The sequence below is a fragment of the Pestalotiopsis fici genome (assembly GCF_000516985.1).
Source record: "Pestalotiopsis fici W106-1 unplaced genomic scaffold PFICI_Scf_11, whole genome shotgun sequence".
Taxonomy (NCBI): Eukaryota; Fungi; Ascomycota; class Sordariomycetes; order Amphisphaeriales; family Sporocadaceae; genus Pestalotiopsis; species Pestalotiopsis fici.
Genome location: NW_006917101.1, coordinates 2,161,702 through 2,173,797, shown reverse-complemented (window position 1 = coordinate 2,173,797; position 12,096 = coordinate 2,161,702). Strand labels below are relative to the sequence as shown.

Genomic DNA, 12,096 nt, shown 5'->3' with positions numbered 1-12,096 from the left:
AGTTGACTAGAGCCCGGCAATATGTGTCCCTCCCCCGGAGCGGGCCGATAGTTGCTACGCGATGAGCTGCTCCGCATGGAATACAGGTAACGTTAACGAATGCTGTGTAGGCGAATTGGCCGCATGCAGGGCCCCTCGGCGTGGCTATCTCCGTGGGTCTTTTGTTACTCGTGGCGGGCATGACGATCAACCCCACCGGCTTGACGAGCTTGGCTAGCGACTTGCAAACAATGGAAGCACACGTACCTTGCTCTTCGTTTTGCATCTTTGAAGTTGATCACGTATAACCGTATACGGACTTTTATCGACCGTTCCTTGGGTGTTAACATAGCTCGTGCGATCCTTTGGACTTGGCAATCTACTCGAGGCTAAGAAGCCGTTGGAGACGCCCGCTGGACCACTGGAAAGTTCATTAGGCTCTAAAAACTCGCTATAAAGTCAACCGAGCGAGCCAATACACTACATGCCTAACAAGTACTATCCAGCGACCAAAATATTATAGTCCGCCAGATTCTCGTAAGCACCGCGAACAAATCATGGCTACAACGCGCGCAGACACAAAAGTCATCGTCATTGGCGGCGGTGGGACTCTAGGTGCTTCAACAGCGCTACATTTGATTCGCAACTCGTATGCGCCATCAAATGTCACCGTCCTCGACACGTTTGAGATACCTTCAGCACAGTCGGCTGGCAACGATTTGAACAAGATCATGGGCATCAGAATCAGGACTCCTGTTGATGTACAGATGAGTCTAGAGGCGAGGGACATGTGGAGAAACGACGACCTGTTTTCGCCCTTTTTCCACAATACGGGCAGAATGGACTGCGAACACACTGAACAAGGTATAAAAGGGCTGAAAGCACAGTATCAAACACTCCTCGACGCCGGATTGGGTGCCGAGAATGAGTGGCTGGATAACGAAGACGAGATCTTGGCAAAAATGCCCTTGCTCAAACGGGAGAAGATCAAGGTAGACTCTTCTCTTTCCCTCAGAATCATTAGGACATCGGAGCTGATCGATACAGGGATGGAAAGCTATCTGGAGCAAAGACGGCGGTTGGTTAGCGGCTGCAAAAGCCATCAACGCAATCGGCGAGTTCCTGAAGGCGAGCGGAGTCAAGTTCGGGTTTGGAGAGTATGCGAAATTCTGCCCGCATATTATGCACCTCTTTACTAACAGCAGTAACAGTGCTGGGTCGTTCAAAAACCCCCTCTTTGCCTCGGACGGCACGACTTGCATTGGCGTCGAAACCGTGGATGGGAACAAGTACTTTGCTGACAAGGTAGTCTTTGCGGCAGGTGCCTGGTCCCCGACTCTGGTGGACTTGGAGGACCAATGCTGCTCGAAGGCTTGGGTCTATGCTCATATTCAGCTGACGCCAGAAGAGGCGACTGGGTGGAAAAACATCCCGGTCGTCTATAATGGAGAGATTGGGTTCTTTTTCGAGCCTAACGAGTGAGCTCAATGCCCTCCTATCCCATTCGTCTTGCTAACCACATGTCGTCAGATTTGGAGTAATAAAGGTCTGTGACGAATTCCCGGGATTCAGTCGTTACAAGAAGATCCAACCATGGGGAGCACCAGAACCCAAATCCATTTCGACACCGCGCTCTCATGCAAAGCATCCGACGGACACGTATCCCGACGTGTCCGAGGTAACCATACGGAAAGCCATTGCCACATATCTCCCTGATTACACAGAGAAGGAGCTCTTTAATCGAGCCATGTGCTGGTGTACAGACACGGCCGATGCCGCTCTTCTGTAAGTCTCTCGCTTGACTCACATATAATATGGATCATTAACACATGAAAAGGGTCTGCGAGCACCCAAAGTGGAAGAACTTTTTCCTAGCTACTGGAGATAGCGGGTAAGTGTCGATTTGGAATCTGTTGATGAAGAGACATTGCTGATTGACTATATCAGCCACTCATTCAAGCTCCTGCCCAACGTTGGAAAGCACGTAGTGGAACTGATCGAGGGCCGTCTTCCCCAAGACATGGCAAATGCCTGGAGGTGGAGGCCAGGAGGCGACGCCCGCAAGTCCCGGCGAGCAGCGCCGCCACAAGATCTCGCAGACTTGCCAGGATGGAGACATGATCCTCAGTTGTAAGATAGCCAGAGCTCCAAGAATCGGAAGATGAACCTACTGTATCGGGGTATACCGCTGTGAGACTACATTCAATAATGTTCTCTAGAAGTCTTCCGAGCATTGACCTGCCTAGTACTCCTACCACAAAATTCGAGACCAAAAGCAATTGTTTCCATTTGATTTCATTAATTAATCTTCATCTACAGGCTCGCACGCCCTTGAAGTCACTGAGAGTACTTGGATCCGATTCCCTTCTGAACCGCAGGACGCGCCGCAATTCGATCAATCCACTTGAGCAAATGCGGGAACTCGTCGAGTTCCTCCTTGGTGAATCCCGTCCTTTCCCAGCCCTTGACCCACGGCCACGTCTTGATGTCGGCCACCGAGTACTTGCCCTTGCCCTTGCCGGCTAAGTAGTCCCTTGGCTCGCCCGTATACTTGCCAGACAGTCGGATTTCCAAAACGCCGTACACGCGGAGTGTTTCCTTGCGGAAGCGTTCAATGGCGTCTACTTGTTGTCAGCCGTGTTGTTCATCCCAAGAAATGGATATTTGCGATGGGTCATGACTTACAGGGAATCTTCTCGGGAGCGGCCTTGCTAAAGTGATTGGTCTGTCCCTGGTAGGGGGCGCCAGAGCCTAGAGACGCAAATACTATTAGCTTCTTCTTGATCTTCTGATTCCACGAAAAATACTAATATGTTGCCAATCAAGATTCCCTCCGGCGATAGTACATCAAGGGAATGCGATGATTGAGATTCTTGGAGAAAGACCACGTGATAGATTGAAGACGAATTATTTGGGTACTCACCGTGCCAGAAAAAGAGCCACTGGAGGGCCTCATTGCGCTCGTACTCGTCCTTGAAACCAAATTTGTCCTCCTTGTCCTCCTCCTTGAGCAGGTACAAGAGTTCGGCAGAAGTCTCGTGGACCGGGAATGGGTTCTGATTGTTGGCGGCCTTGGCGCTGGCGCTGTTATCAACCAAGACGGGGATACGGCCATTGGGGTTGAGCCGGAGGAACCCTGTTTGTGTGAGTTTACAGCTGTCTTTCATGGGCGGGGTCGTCGGCTTGGGTAAACTTACACTCCTTCTTTTGTTCATTGGTCCTTGAGTAGAAATATGTTAGCCTGTCGGTTTTCTCTTGATCATGTAGAGGATCCCACCAAGCGCCCGAACTACAGGTATCGAGTAGGTACTAGGTAGGTATTTCCCAAGACAAGATTTGGGACCGGGAAACAAATTCTCCAAAACAAACTCTTCTAGAGAAACATGCCCTCCCCCCAAAAGGAGCACCACAGATCTTGAGTACTTACATAATGTTGATTAAAGTGGTTGTCCATTTAGTGCCGTAGGTCTCTGCCAGCTCCTCGAGGAAGATCTGGACTGCCTGGCCATTGGGCGTGCTCTGGGTGATGAGATGGAGACCCTCTGCGTTTTTGACGTCGGCGGGGGTCTCGTTGATATAGAGCTTACTTGCCATTGTTGATGCTGCTGCTGATGTGTGGTGAAAGGTTCTGAGCGATTGTACAAAAGGTAATGTGGCAGAGCTGTGAGGTTTAATAGCTAGTGAGGGCGACGAGAATGAAGAGAATTGTCTGTGAAGACGACACGAAGAGAACGAGCTGATGAATTTATGGTTCTGTAACCGAATCACATTTGTCATCGATGGTGTAGCCCGCACACCCATTGCCATCCCCGCATGCATGGCGCAATGGCGCAATGGCGTCAGAGAAGTAAACTCAGAATGGCAATGAGACGTGATGACGCTTCAAATTGAGCAAATAGCGAGTGTAGGTTTACCTAGGTAACGTCTGGCCTGCTCTGCTTATAGAGGGAAAAGAAAAACCTGTACGCAATGGGAATTTTGTTTCCAGGGCGCAGGGTGTTTAATAATCATTGATTGACGAGCTTATTAAATTGGCGTCGGGTGTTGGCTCCCAATACATCGACGGGGCCCCGTCGATGTATTGGGCGCCTCGGGTGTTCGGGACTATAATTATTAACAGGGAATTTCGACTGTGTTTTGTTCCAGCCGGATGTTATGATGATCTCGTCCTGTTCATACCACCTCTCACTGTTTAATCCACCACTACGCTGAACACGAATTGAAAAATATTCATTTGAAATTGCGAATTTTTCACATCTCATTTCGTACCTAAAGCCAACAAGTATCATGATTCTCATGCTGCTCTGTTCAGAGACATTTATTTGTAAGCGACTTCGGTTCTGCCCGGCTAGCGCCAGCATAGTCATCACAGCACGGCCAAAACCAGACGACAATTGGTCAATTTATTTGACAAATCAATCTTCCATTGCTCAAAGAACCTGGGAGAATTTCCAGCTTTGATCTTTTCATGCAAACAATGCTTGTGAGACAATGCACGGCTTAGAAGAGATCAGTTATTAGAATTTCAAAGTTGCTACCTAGTCGCTAGAATGCTGCCGGCGAGTTTGTAAGGAGGTACCAGGGTACAAATCCCCACAACCTACCTTGACGTGCTCAGCAGTCTAACTCGTACACAGGCCCAGTTATGTCAACTGAATGGGGTCAAGCCGCACTTTTACGACTGTCCAATGTTGGGCGCAAAGAGAACAGCTGGCGCACCACTGGCGGCCGAGTAGGAGAAGACCGAGTACCTACAGGTTGGTGGTGAGCTCACGATCCTTTCATCAAAGATGGTTGTGGCACAGGAATACTCACCAGTTCTTGATGAACGTGTCTCCCACAATGTAGAGGTCGTCGATGCCGGTGAGGTCGCCCCCCGAGAATCCAGCGATGCAGTAACCGCCAGCCTCGGGGGCGAGCTCGGATGCCTTTTGCCGGATCTCGGCGGCCAGGTCGGCGTTTCCGAGGGTCAGGTCGTCAACGTCGACGCCGAGGCCTAGGGAGCCGAGCTTGAAGTCGAGTGGGTTAATGGCCAGGTCGACGCCGGCAAAGGTGATGCTGGGGATGTTGGCCGTGTTGCATGGGTCTAGTAAGTTGAACGTGTTAGCTCCTGACTTGAAGCAGATTTTTCTGGAACTGGCAAGCAAAAATGCGCCGTTTTTTCAATACTTACAGAGGTAGATCTTTTGGCCCTCGAGAGTAAGACCAAAGCTGCCCTTGATCTCGGCGAATACGGCAGCTGCGGCAGCAGTAGGCGCGAGGAGAATGGTCGTGCCCGTGTCAATGGCCGCCTGTCCCTTGCTGTTGGCGACAGTGGTGCCACCGACCTTGACTCCATCGAGGTCAACCTGCCAGTAGGTCTGCGATGAGACGGGGACGGTCACAAAGTCGCCGGTGAACTTGGTGCTGTCGCGACCGCCAAGGGTCAGCTCCGAGTCCTTTTGCGTGCCACCCGAGACACGACCAAGATAGAAGCCGAACTCATCCGTGTCTACGGCACCCTGGGCAACCAGATTCTCGAAAAAGGTGGTACCATTGTCCTGCGCAATGGTGGAAAAAGCCATACCAGCCAGGCCATCGGCGTCAATCTGGGTAAAGCCCGAGGCCGTCGTGACGGAAATGAGCGTCTGGTTTGTTGCGGTCAGACCGGCAATGGTGAACTCATCAACGTAGTTCTCGCCCTCTGTCGCTCCCGATCCATACTGGATGCTGGTCTTGGTTCCCAGATCCGAACCGCCTTGGTCGTACTTGGTACTGTGGACGCAACCCTTGAGCCTCGTGCAAGAAGGACCAGGCACCCACACATCGGCCGAACCAGTGTCAAAGATTACGTTAAAGTTCTGTCCGCCAATACCGACGGATCCATAGTAGGCAACATCCTCACTTCCCAGCTGAGTCTGGTCCGTGATTGGCTCGTTGGCCTGGCGCTTGGCCACACGCGCCTCGAACATGGCGGCTTGCTTCTCGGCGACGGGTGCATAGTACGGCAGAGGCTGGAGGTTGTACTTGTGCAGAGTCTGGTTCAGAGAAGCAAAGATGCCGGCAATATTAGCCTCGCCATTGTCGCGGGTCAGCGAGTACCGCTTGCCGGCAGAGACCTTGAGCGGGTTGGAGGCTGGCAGAGCCAGAGCTCCCGAAAGGAGGGACAGAGCCAAGACTGACTTCATGGCTCACCGTTATATGGCGAATTTCTCAATGAAGGACTCGAATCACGACGAACTTGAGCAAATCTCCTCCTGATGAGCATGCTAGGAGACAAAGGCCTTCTATAGTTTACAAGCTCAAAGCGGAGAGGGATTTCGTCATTGAAACGATCTCGGCCGGTACGGGCGAGTAACTGAGTATAGGAGGTTTCTCGTCTGATGTTGCATCCGCCCTGGGGCCATGCTGAACCTACCGAGGCCGCTGAGCCAGTACGGAATGTCGTCAGTGGAAGCTCATTCTCCAGCTTCCGACCTGATGTGTAAATGTGGTTCCTATGTGACCCAATAAAGTAGGTTACCAAACAAACTGTACGGACAAGTCAATTTGTTTCAAAGGATTATTGTCCACGCGAGTGATTGATACTCTTGATTCGTTCTTGTACCGCTCCCAGCCGACATGGTTGCCCCATCCAGGGGTGACGGTGCTAGTGCTCGAACCGCGACCTTCTCAATGCGGCAGTCGAGTATGACATGTGGACGACGATCTGCCCAAGCTTTCTAAGACAAAGCTTGAAAACATATTAATAAATGAAGCGAATCTTGGCAATTAATACAGCATTGGCATCTAGCAGAGTTCCACCACGGGTCAGTGTAAGAATCGAGATTCATCCACAGACGACCGAATTACAACAGCTGGATACTTCAATCTTCAATTAAACTGCAATTCATTCGATGAACAAGAGGACGTCAAATCGCACTTAGTGGCTGGTAAATACTTTTGATTATGTTTCCTGCTTAAATACTGAGGCTCTGACATTTCGATGCAAAGGCCGGCCAGTAAGGTGGAGGCATTCAGGCTACATACCTGTATTTCGATGACATATCACTGGCCGTCGCATCACCGGAAAACTCTCAAAGCACGACACCGCTCGACACCGCTCGTGCTAGTCGCAAATACCAAGTTCGGCAAGCTATTCGGCCTTGCGCAACAGCAGGCCAGTATAACTCGGATGGGAGTCTTCCACTTTGGGTCCTTGCCATTGTTCGGCTTCGGCGATCTCGGAGAAGCTTTCTGGTCCCCGGGGGTAGACAGTGCGCTTGTTCTAGACTGACATGACCGATTTTGGCATTTGATGGCTTCCGTATTTTCCGATCCGATATCCTAGGAACAAACCACCGCAGTAAACGATACCAGCTCTTTCCCTCACATGGCCTTCACTCGCGTGACGAATATTTGACGGCAGTAGTTGGCCACGGTGAAAATCAAACTGACTTTACAATACCATCAAGAGCAGTCGGTCAGAGATGCAACTGCGGTTGTTGTGCTTGAAAAAGATAACAAATGCTCGTTTAGAACTCCCACCCACAAAACACCAATCCTAGTACAAAATTACTAATAAATTTCGAATATATGAATTGTTATTTTATTCCATCTATTTGTACTGGTTTAGAGATTGCCTCAAACTGCTGCACCGTCCGGTATCCTGAGTAAAAGGCGCTGTGAATTCGCTGATCATGGCAGCAATCAGAGCGCCCATCTACATGTGTATGCACAAGCTGAATTGCTCATTATAAGATTTAGTTACCGTGAGAATCACTTAAGTCTGGTTAATTGTCTTGCTCGTCTAGCTCAGTGAACCCCTTTCCGCCAGTTCTGTAGGGTTTCCAACGATTGATCATCTGAATCTTATTCCGCCATGTTTCGTCTGCAAAGACGCCCCAGATAGTTCTTCTATACACAGGTTAGCCCGACTCTTGCCAAGAAGATTTACATAGGAAGCGCTCTACCTTTTTATTGGACCCTTTGCTCCAGGTTTTTGTGAATCATCGCATGATGTGCATAACCTGTCGCCGCAACCTACGCCATGAACGGTGAATGCACGTCCGCACGAGTTATAGGCAGGTCCTTGACAGCTTTTGCATACAGATACACACTCTGTCATGACGGCCTCGATACGGCACCGACTGCAGACGAATTCCGTCTTGCGCTCATAGCAATGCGGCGGAGGTGCGGGCGTTGGGGTATAGTGATGAACATGATTGCCGCCATTGCGGTCTCGGTCTCGGTCATTATCGCCGCCTCCTGTTCTGCTCATCTTGATTGTTGTGTTGTTAGAGCTTAGGCACAAGCTCGATGTAGGTAATCTGACTATCGGAGGTCTTTGGTGTATATCCTTGCGGCAATGGCGGGCGATCGCTGAAAGTATGGCACTTCTACGTAGATACAACTTTCAAGCGCTCAGAGATGTTGTGAATTTTATATTATGTTCGAAGAATAGGTATTTATGATTCAGCCTGCTATTATCTGAATTTATGTTAATTCAAGTTTGCCATGCATTCGTTATTCACAGTGTGGTTGTTGAACATTCCATTGTGATGAACTTGTGGTCCTCCTTAAACTCGACAAAACCACGCACATTCGAGTGTCAAGATTCCAGCGCTGAAATCTCAGTATATTTCCAGTATTCTGGCTTTTTCAGGGCGAGCAAGGGAAGGAAAGGAAAGAAATCCTCTTAACCTAGCAGATAAGTGACATGGGCCCGTGCAACATACTTGGTCGCAATATGTCTAAAAGATTTATGAGATGTCTAGTTGTGTCAAGTAGCAGGTCGCATATACTGGCGGGCTATACTTGTGGGTTGATAGTGGAGCTAGCTGTTGATCTGGACTTTGAAGCGGAGCTTGGCCGCATTGCTAGGTAGTTACGCCTTTTCGACGACATTGAACTGCGAGAATAGACTCAATGCTAAAAGGCTCTCACTTGATCACATAAGATACAGGAGACTCTCGGATCAGATCACAAGGAAACGATACCAGGCTATCATCGTCGTTTATCAATACACGCCAACTTCTGAATTTCTTGCCCTTACCCCGCTTGTTCTGGCGGCGCGCTCTTACTCCAAGCTTCCCCAAGACTTCCCTCGCAAAATGCCTGCTCGTTTACCAATTTTCGAGGTGGAACAATGGATGGACGCGTATGAAACTACTCCTGGCGTTTTGAATATTGCAGAGACATGTTGTGCATCAGTATCTGTCGACGACCTCCGAGCCCTCAGCAAGAATGTCGATGCGTCTTCACCGATTGATCTGGCACGGAAGATGACATACGGGCCGATCCTGGGTTCACCGGAGCTTCGTCAAAACATTACAAGCCTCTATAGACATGACGACTGTGCTGAACCGCTCTCGACTTCATCAGTCATTGTGACGAATGGTGCAATTGCGGCAAATCATCTGGTGTTCTATAGTCTTGTTGGCCCAGGTGACCATGTCATTTCAGTATTCCCAACATACCAGCAGCTTTACTCGGTGCCAGAGAGCCTGGGAGCCGAAGTCTCGCTATGGGAGTTGAAAGCCGAAAACGGCTTCGTGCCCAATGTCGCGGAGCTGGAACGATTCATCAAGAAGAATACATTGGTAAGTCGTCGGCTGCATACTCGATACATGGGCCGTTCATTAATGAGTTGTAGATGATTGTCATCAACAACCCAAACAATCCTACCGGAGCTACGATACCGACGGAAACACTCAAGGAGATTGTTGATGTGGCACGCAAGCACGACATTATCCTCTTCGCGGATGAAGTGTACCGGCCCCTCTACCACGGCGTGGAAGAGGACAAGATTCCGCCCTCCGTTCTATCTCTCGGCTGGGAAAAGACAGTCGTGACTTCATCCATGTCCAAGGCATGGGCTCTAGCAGGCATTCGAGTCGGCTGGATTGCATCTCGGGATGCGTCGATTATCGAAAAGGTCGCTATAGCGCGGGATTACACCACCATCAGCGTTTCGCAACTAGACGATCAGGTGGCCACTTATGCCCTCGGCGACGAGGTGCGGCCTCATCTCATCCAGAGAAACATGGAGCTGGCCAAGAAGAACCTTGCACTGCTTGACGAGTTTGTGCGCAACCACTCAGACTACGTCTCCTGGGTAAAGCCAAATGCTGCAACGGTCGCATTCGTCCAGTTTAGAAAGGCGGGTCAGCCAGTCAATGATGAACAGTTTTGCTTGGACTTGCTGAAGCAAACAAAAGTCATGGTCCTGCCAGGATGCAAGTGTTTTGGTCACGGCAATGCTTTCAAAGGTTATGTTCGGATCGGGTACGTCTCGGAGACGGAAGTGCTGAGGGAGGCACTAGAGCAACTAAGTGCCTACGTCAAGGAGAACCTCGCATAATCGAACATATTAAGAATCGGGACAATAAAGACCCAATGTAGACCGAATACGTACATACAAATTCCAAAGATGGAAACATGTGGTATATTCAAGACATTACCAAAGTGCCGGGATTTGAAGGAAAATGGAAAAAAAAGTCAGTCTCCTCTTGGATCCGCTTCCTTGGGACCGGGACCATTCGGCTCGGGATTTCCATTTGCTGTGCTCAATCGGCGCATACCGATCGTACGACCCAGGCCAAAATGGCACAACCCGGACCCACACAACGGTCAGCATTCGTCCCTTGCGTTCCTGAGAAATCCGACGAAACACACCACTTGTAATTCAAATTCGCGTAAAACGCTGTCATGCACGTGTCCATGTCCTGGTTATGTTGGTACCGTTTGCGGCTCAGCTGTCATACTCGCTGCGCCTAGAGCCTTCCTTGTCAGGCCTCAGGGCTGAGGCTGTCCATTTCTGCCCCAGGTCCCCGGGATTCGAAATGGCCTGACTTTGAGGCCATACTGTCGAAATATCTCCTGATGCGCTCTATTCCCTACGTGGAGCCGACAAACTTGCAGTGAAGAAGTCTTTACGCAAACAACCGTTGCCGCCGGAGACCGCGCTGTCGTGGTAAGTATAAGATGTCTCACAGATGTGATGCTGAACTTTGTTGTTTGGCTTGTACTATCATCATCAGCATCTCCATTCAGTATTACCTGTCTGTACATACAGCATAAACTCCTCTCCTCTTATAACTGTACATAACTACATCTCCTCTCGGTCTTACGATTGTAACAACAAATCCAAAAAAAAAACAACACCAAACTCAAACTTGTCAAAAAACACATTCCACCTTCCACAAGAATGTCGGCACCACTTTCTCGCGCAGCTGGCCAGGTCATGGCAAGGAGACTCTTCTCTTCTACGGCCCGTGTCAACTCGGTCCACGCCAGCGCTTCCCAGGAGCTGCGGGCTCTATTCAAGAAGAGCACGACCGAGTCGCAACCCACAGACTGGGGCAGAATCATCCGATCCCGTGCCAGCACGTTAGTCCTGTAAGTCCTCTTCTCTCAAATACATCATACAATGGTTGAGATCATAATTCTAACGATGTCTTATAGCTACGCTGGCGGCATGGGCACTGTCCTGTTCTGGCCTCTGGGTGCTGCCTGGGCCCTGGACGGCAGAATGTGAGGTGGCCTCTTGCTGAGAAGCACACCTGCACCCATTGGTGATTTACTTGCATATGATCGGCGCTGGAGGAAAACATTTTCATTAGATACCTGCCAACTTGGCTCTTCTTTGTTCTTTTTTGGCAGAATACAGATTAAAAATAGGGAAGAAAGACTCGTAGAATATGGATAGACAGACATAGAAGCCTAGCTCCTACGATAATCATGAATACTCTTAATCTGCAACTCCACCTTGCTCATCAGCCATTATTGTGCGCGCTTTGTCTGTCTTGGAAAAGTAGTTTTATTGGTTTTTTTCAAGAGCGCATCTCGTAATACGGTTGTAATGGAATCAATCGCCTCAAGCTGCCTGACTGTGAAGGATCGGGAGCGTAGATCCACACCTACTTATCTGATGATAAAGTCACATCACAATGACTGGAGTAACCTGTAATCCTCGCAGCAAGGATCTTGTATTTGCACATGTGTCATATACAAATAGCACTAAATCCAGACTATACGAGGCAGAGTCACATTATACCGCTTTTATAATAACTTAGAGTTCTGTGTATTGTAATATGATACTTGTTCGCACGGATATGAAAAGCAGCAGCCAAACCTATCTATACGTTGAATGACATC

The 12,096-nt window shown here is 49.5% G+C and overlaps 5 protein-coding genes across 5 annotated transcripts; 3 read left to right on the top strand and 2 right to left on the bottom strand.

The window, feature by feature from the left end:
* Nucleotides 1–536: 536 nt before the first annotated feature.
* PFICI_13646 (uncharacterized protein) lies at nt 537–2,113 on the top strand (the record flags this gene model as incomplete). Its single annotated transcript, XM_007842227.1, has 6 exons — nt 537–971; nt 1,027–1,136; nt 1,191–1,457; nt 1,510–1,764; nt 1,817–1,870; nt 1,927–2,113. The coding sequence occupies 6 exons, from the start codon at nt 537–539 to the stop codon at nt 2,111–2,113; spliced, it is 1,308 nt and encodes a 435-aa protein (XP_007840418.1).
* Nucleotides 2,114–2,316: 203 nt separating this feature from the next.
* Nucleotides 2,317–3,573, bottom strand: PFICI_13645 (uncharacterized protein; the record flags this gene model as incomplete). The annotated part of the gene is made up of 5 exons (XM_007842226.1): nt 2,317–2,600; nt 2,665–2,730; nt 2,903–3,115; nt 3,177–3,199; nt 3,407–3,573. 5 exons carry the CDS (start codon nt 3,571–3,573, stop codon nt 2,317–2,319), a joined length of 753 nt encoding a protein of 250 aa, XP_007840417.1.
* Nucleotides 3,574–4,654: 1,081 nt separating this feature from the next.
* On the bottom strand, nt 4,655–6,146 carry PFICI_13644 (uncharacterized protein; the record flags this gene model as incomplete). Its single annotated transcript, XM_007842225.1, has 3 exons — nt 4,655–4,730; nt 4,795–5,065; nt 5,153–6,146. 3 exons carry the CDS (start codon nt 6,144–6,146, stop codon nt 4,655–4,657), a joined length of 1,341 nt encoding a protein of 446 aa, XP_007840416.1.
* A 2,904-nt stretch (nt 6,147–9,050) lies between these two features.
* On the top strand, nt 9,051–10,300 carry PFICI_13643 (uncharacterized protein; the record flags this gene model as incomplete). Its single annotated transcript, XM_007842224.1, has 2 exons — nt 9,051–9,539; nt 9,593–10,300. 2 exons carry the CDS (start codon nt 9,051–9,053, stop codon nt 10,298–10,300), a joined length of 1,197 nt encoding a protein of 398 aa, XP_007840415.1.
* Nucleotides 10,301–11,146: 846 nt separating this feature from the next.
* On the top strand, nt 11,147–11,476 carry PFICI_13642 (uncharacterized protein; the record flags this gene model as incomplete). Its single annotated transcript, XM_007842223.1, has 2 exons — nt 11,147–11,337; nt 11,404–11,476. 2 exons carry the CDS (start codon nt 11,147–11,149, stop codon nt 11,474–11,476), a joined length of 264 nt encoding a protein of 87 aa, XP_007840414.1.
* Nucleotides 11,477–12,096: the final 620 nt, after the last annotated feature.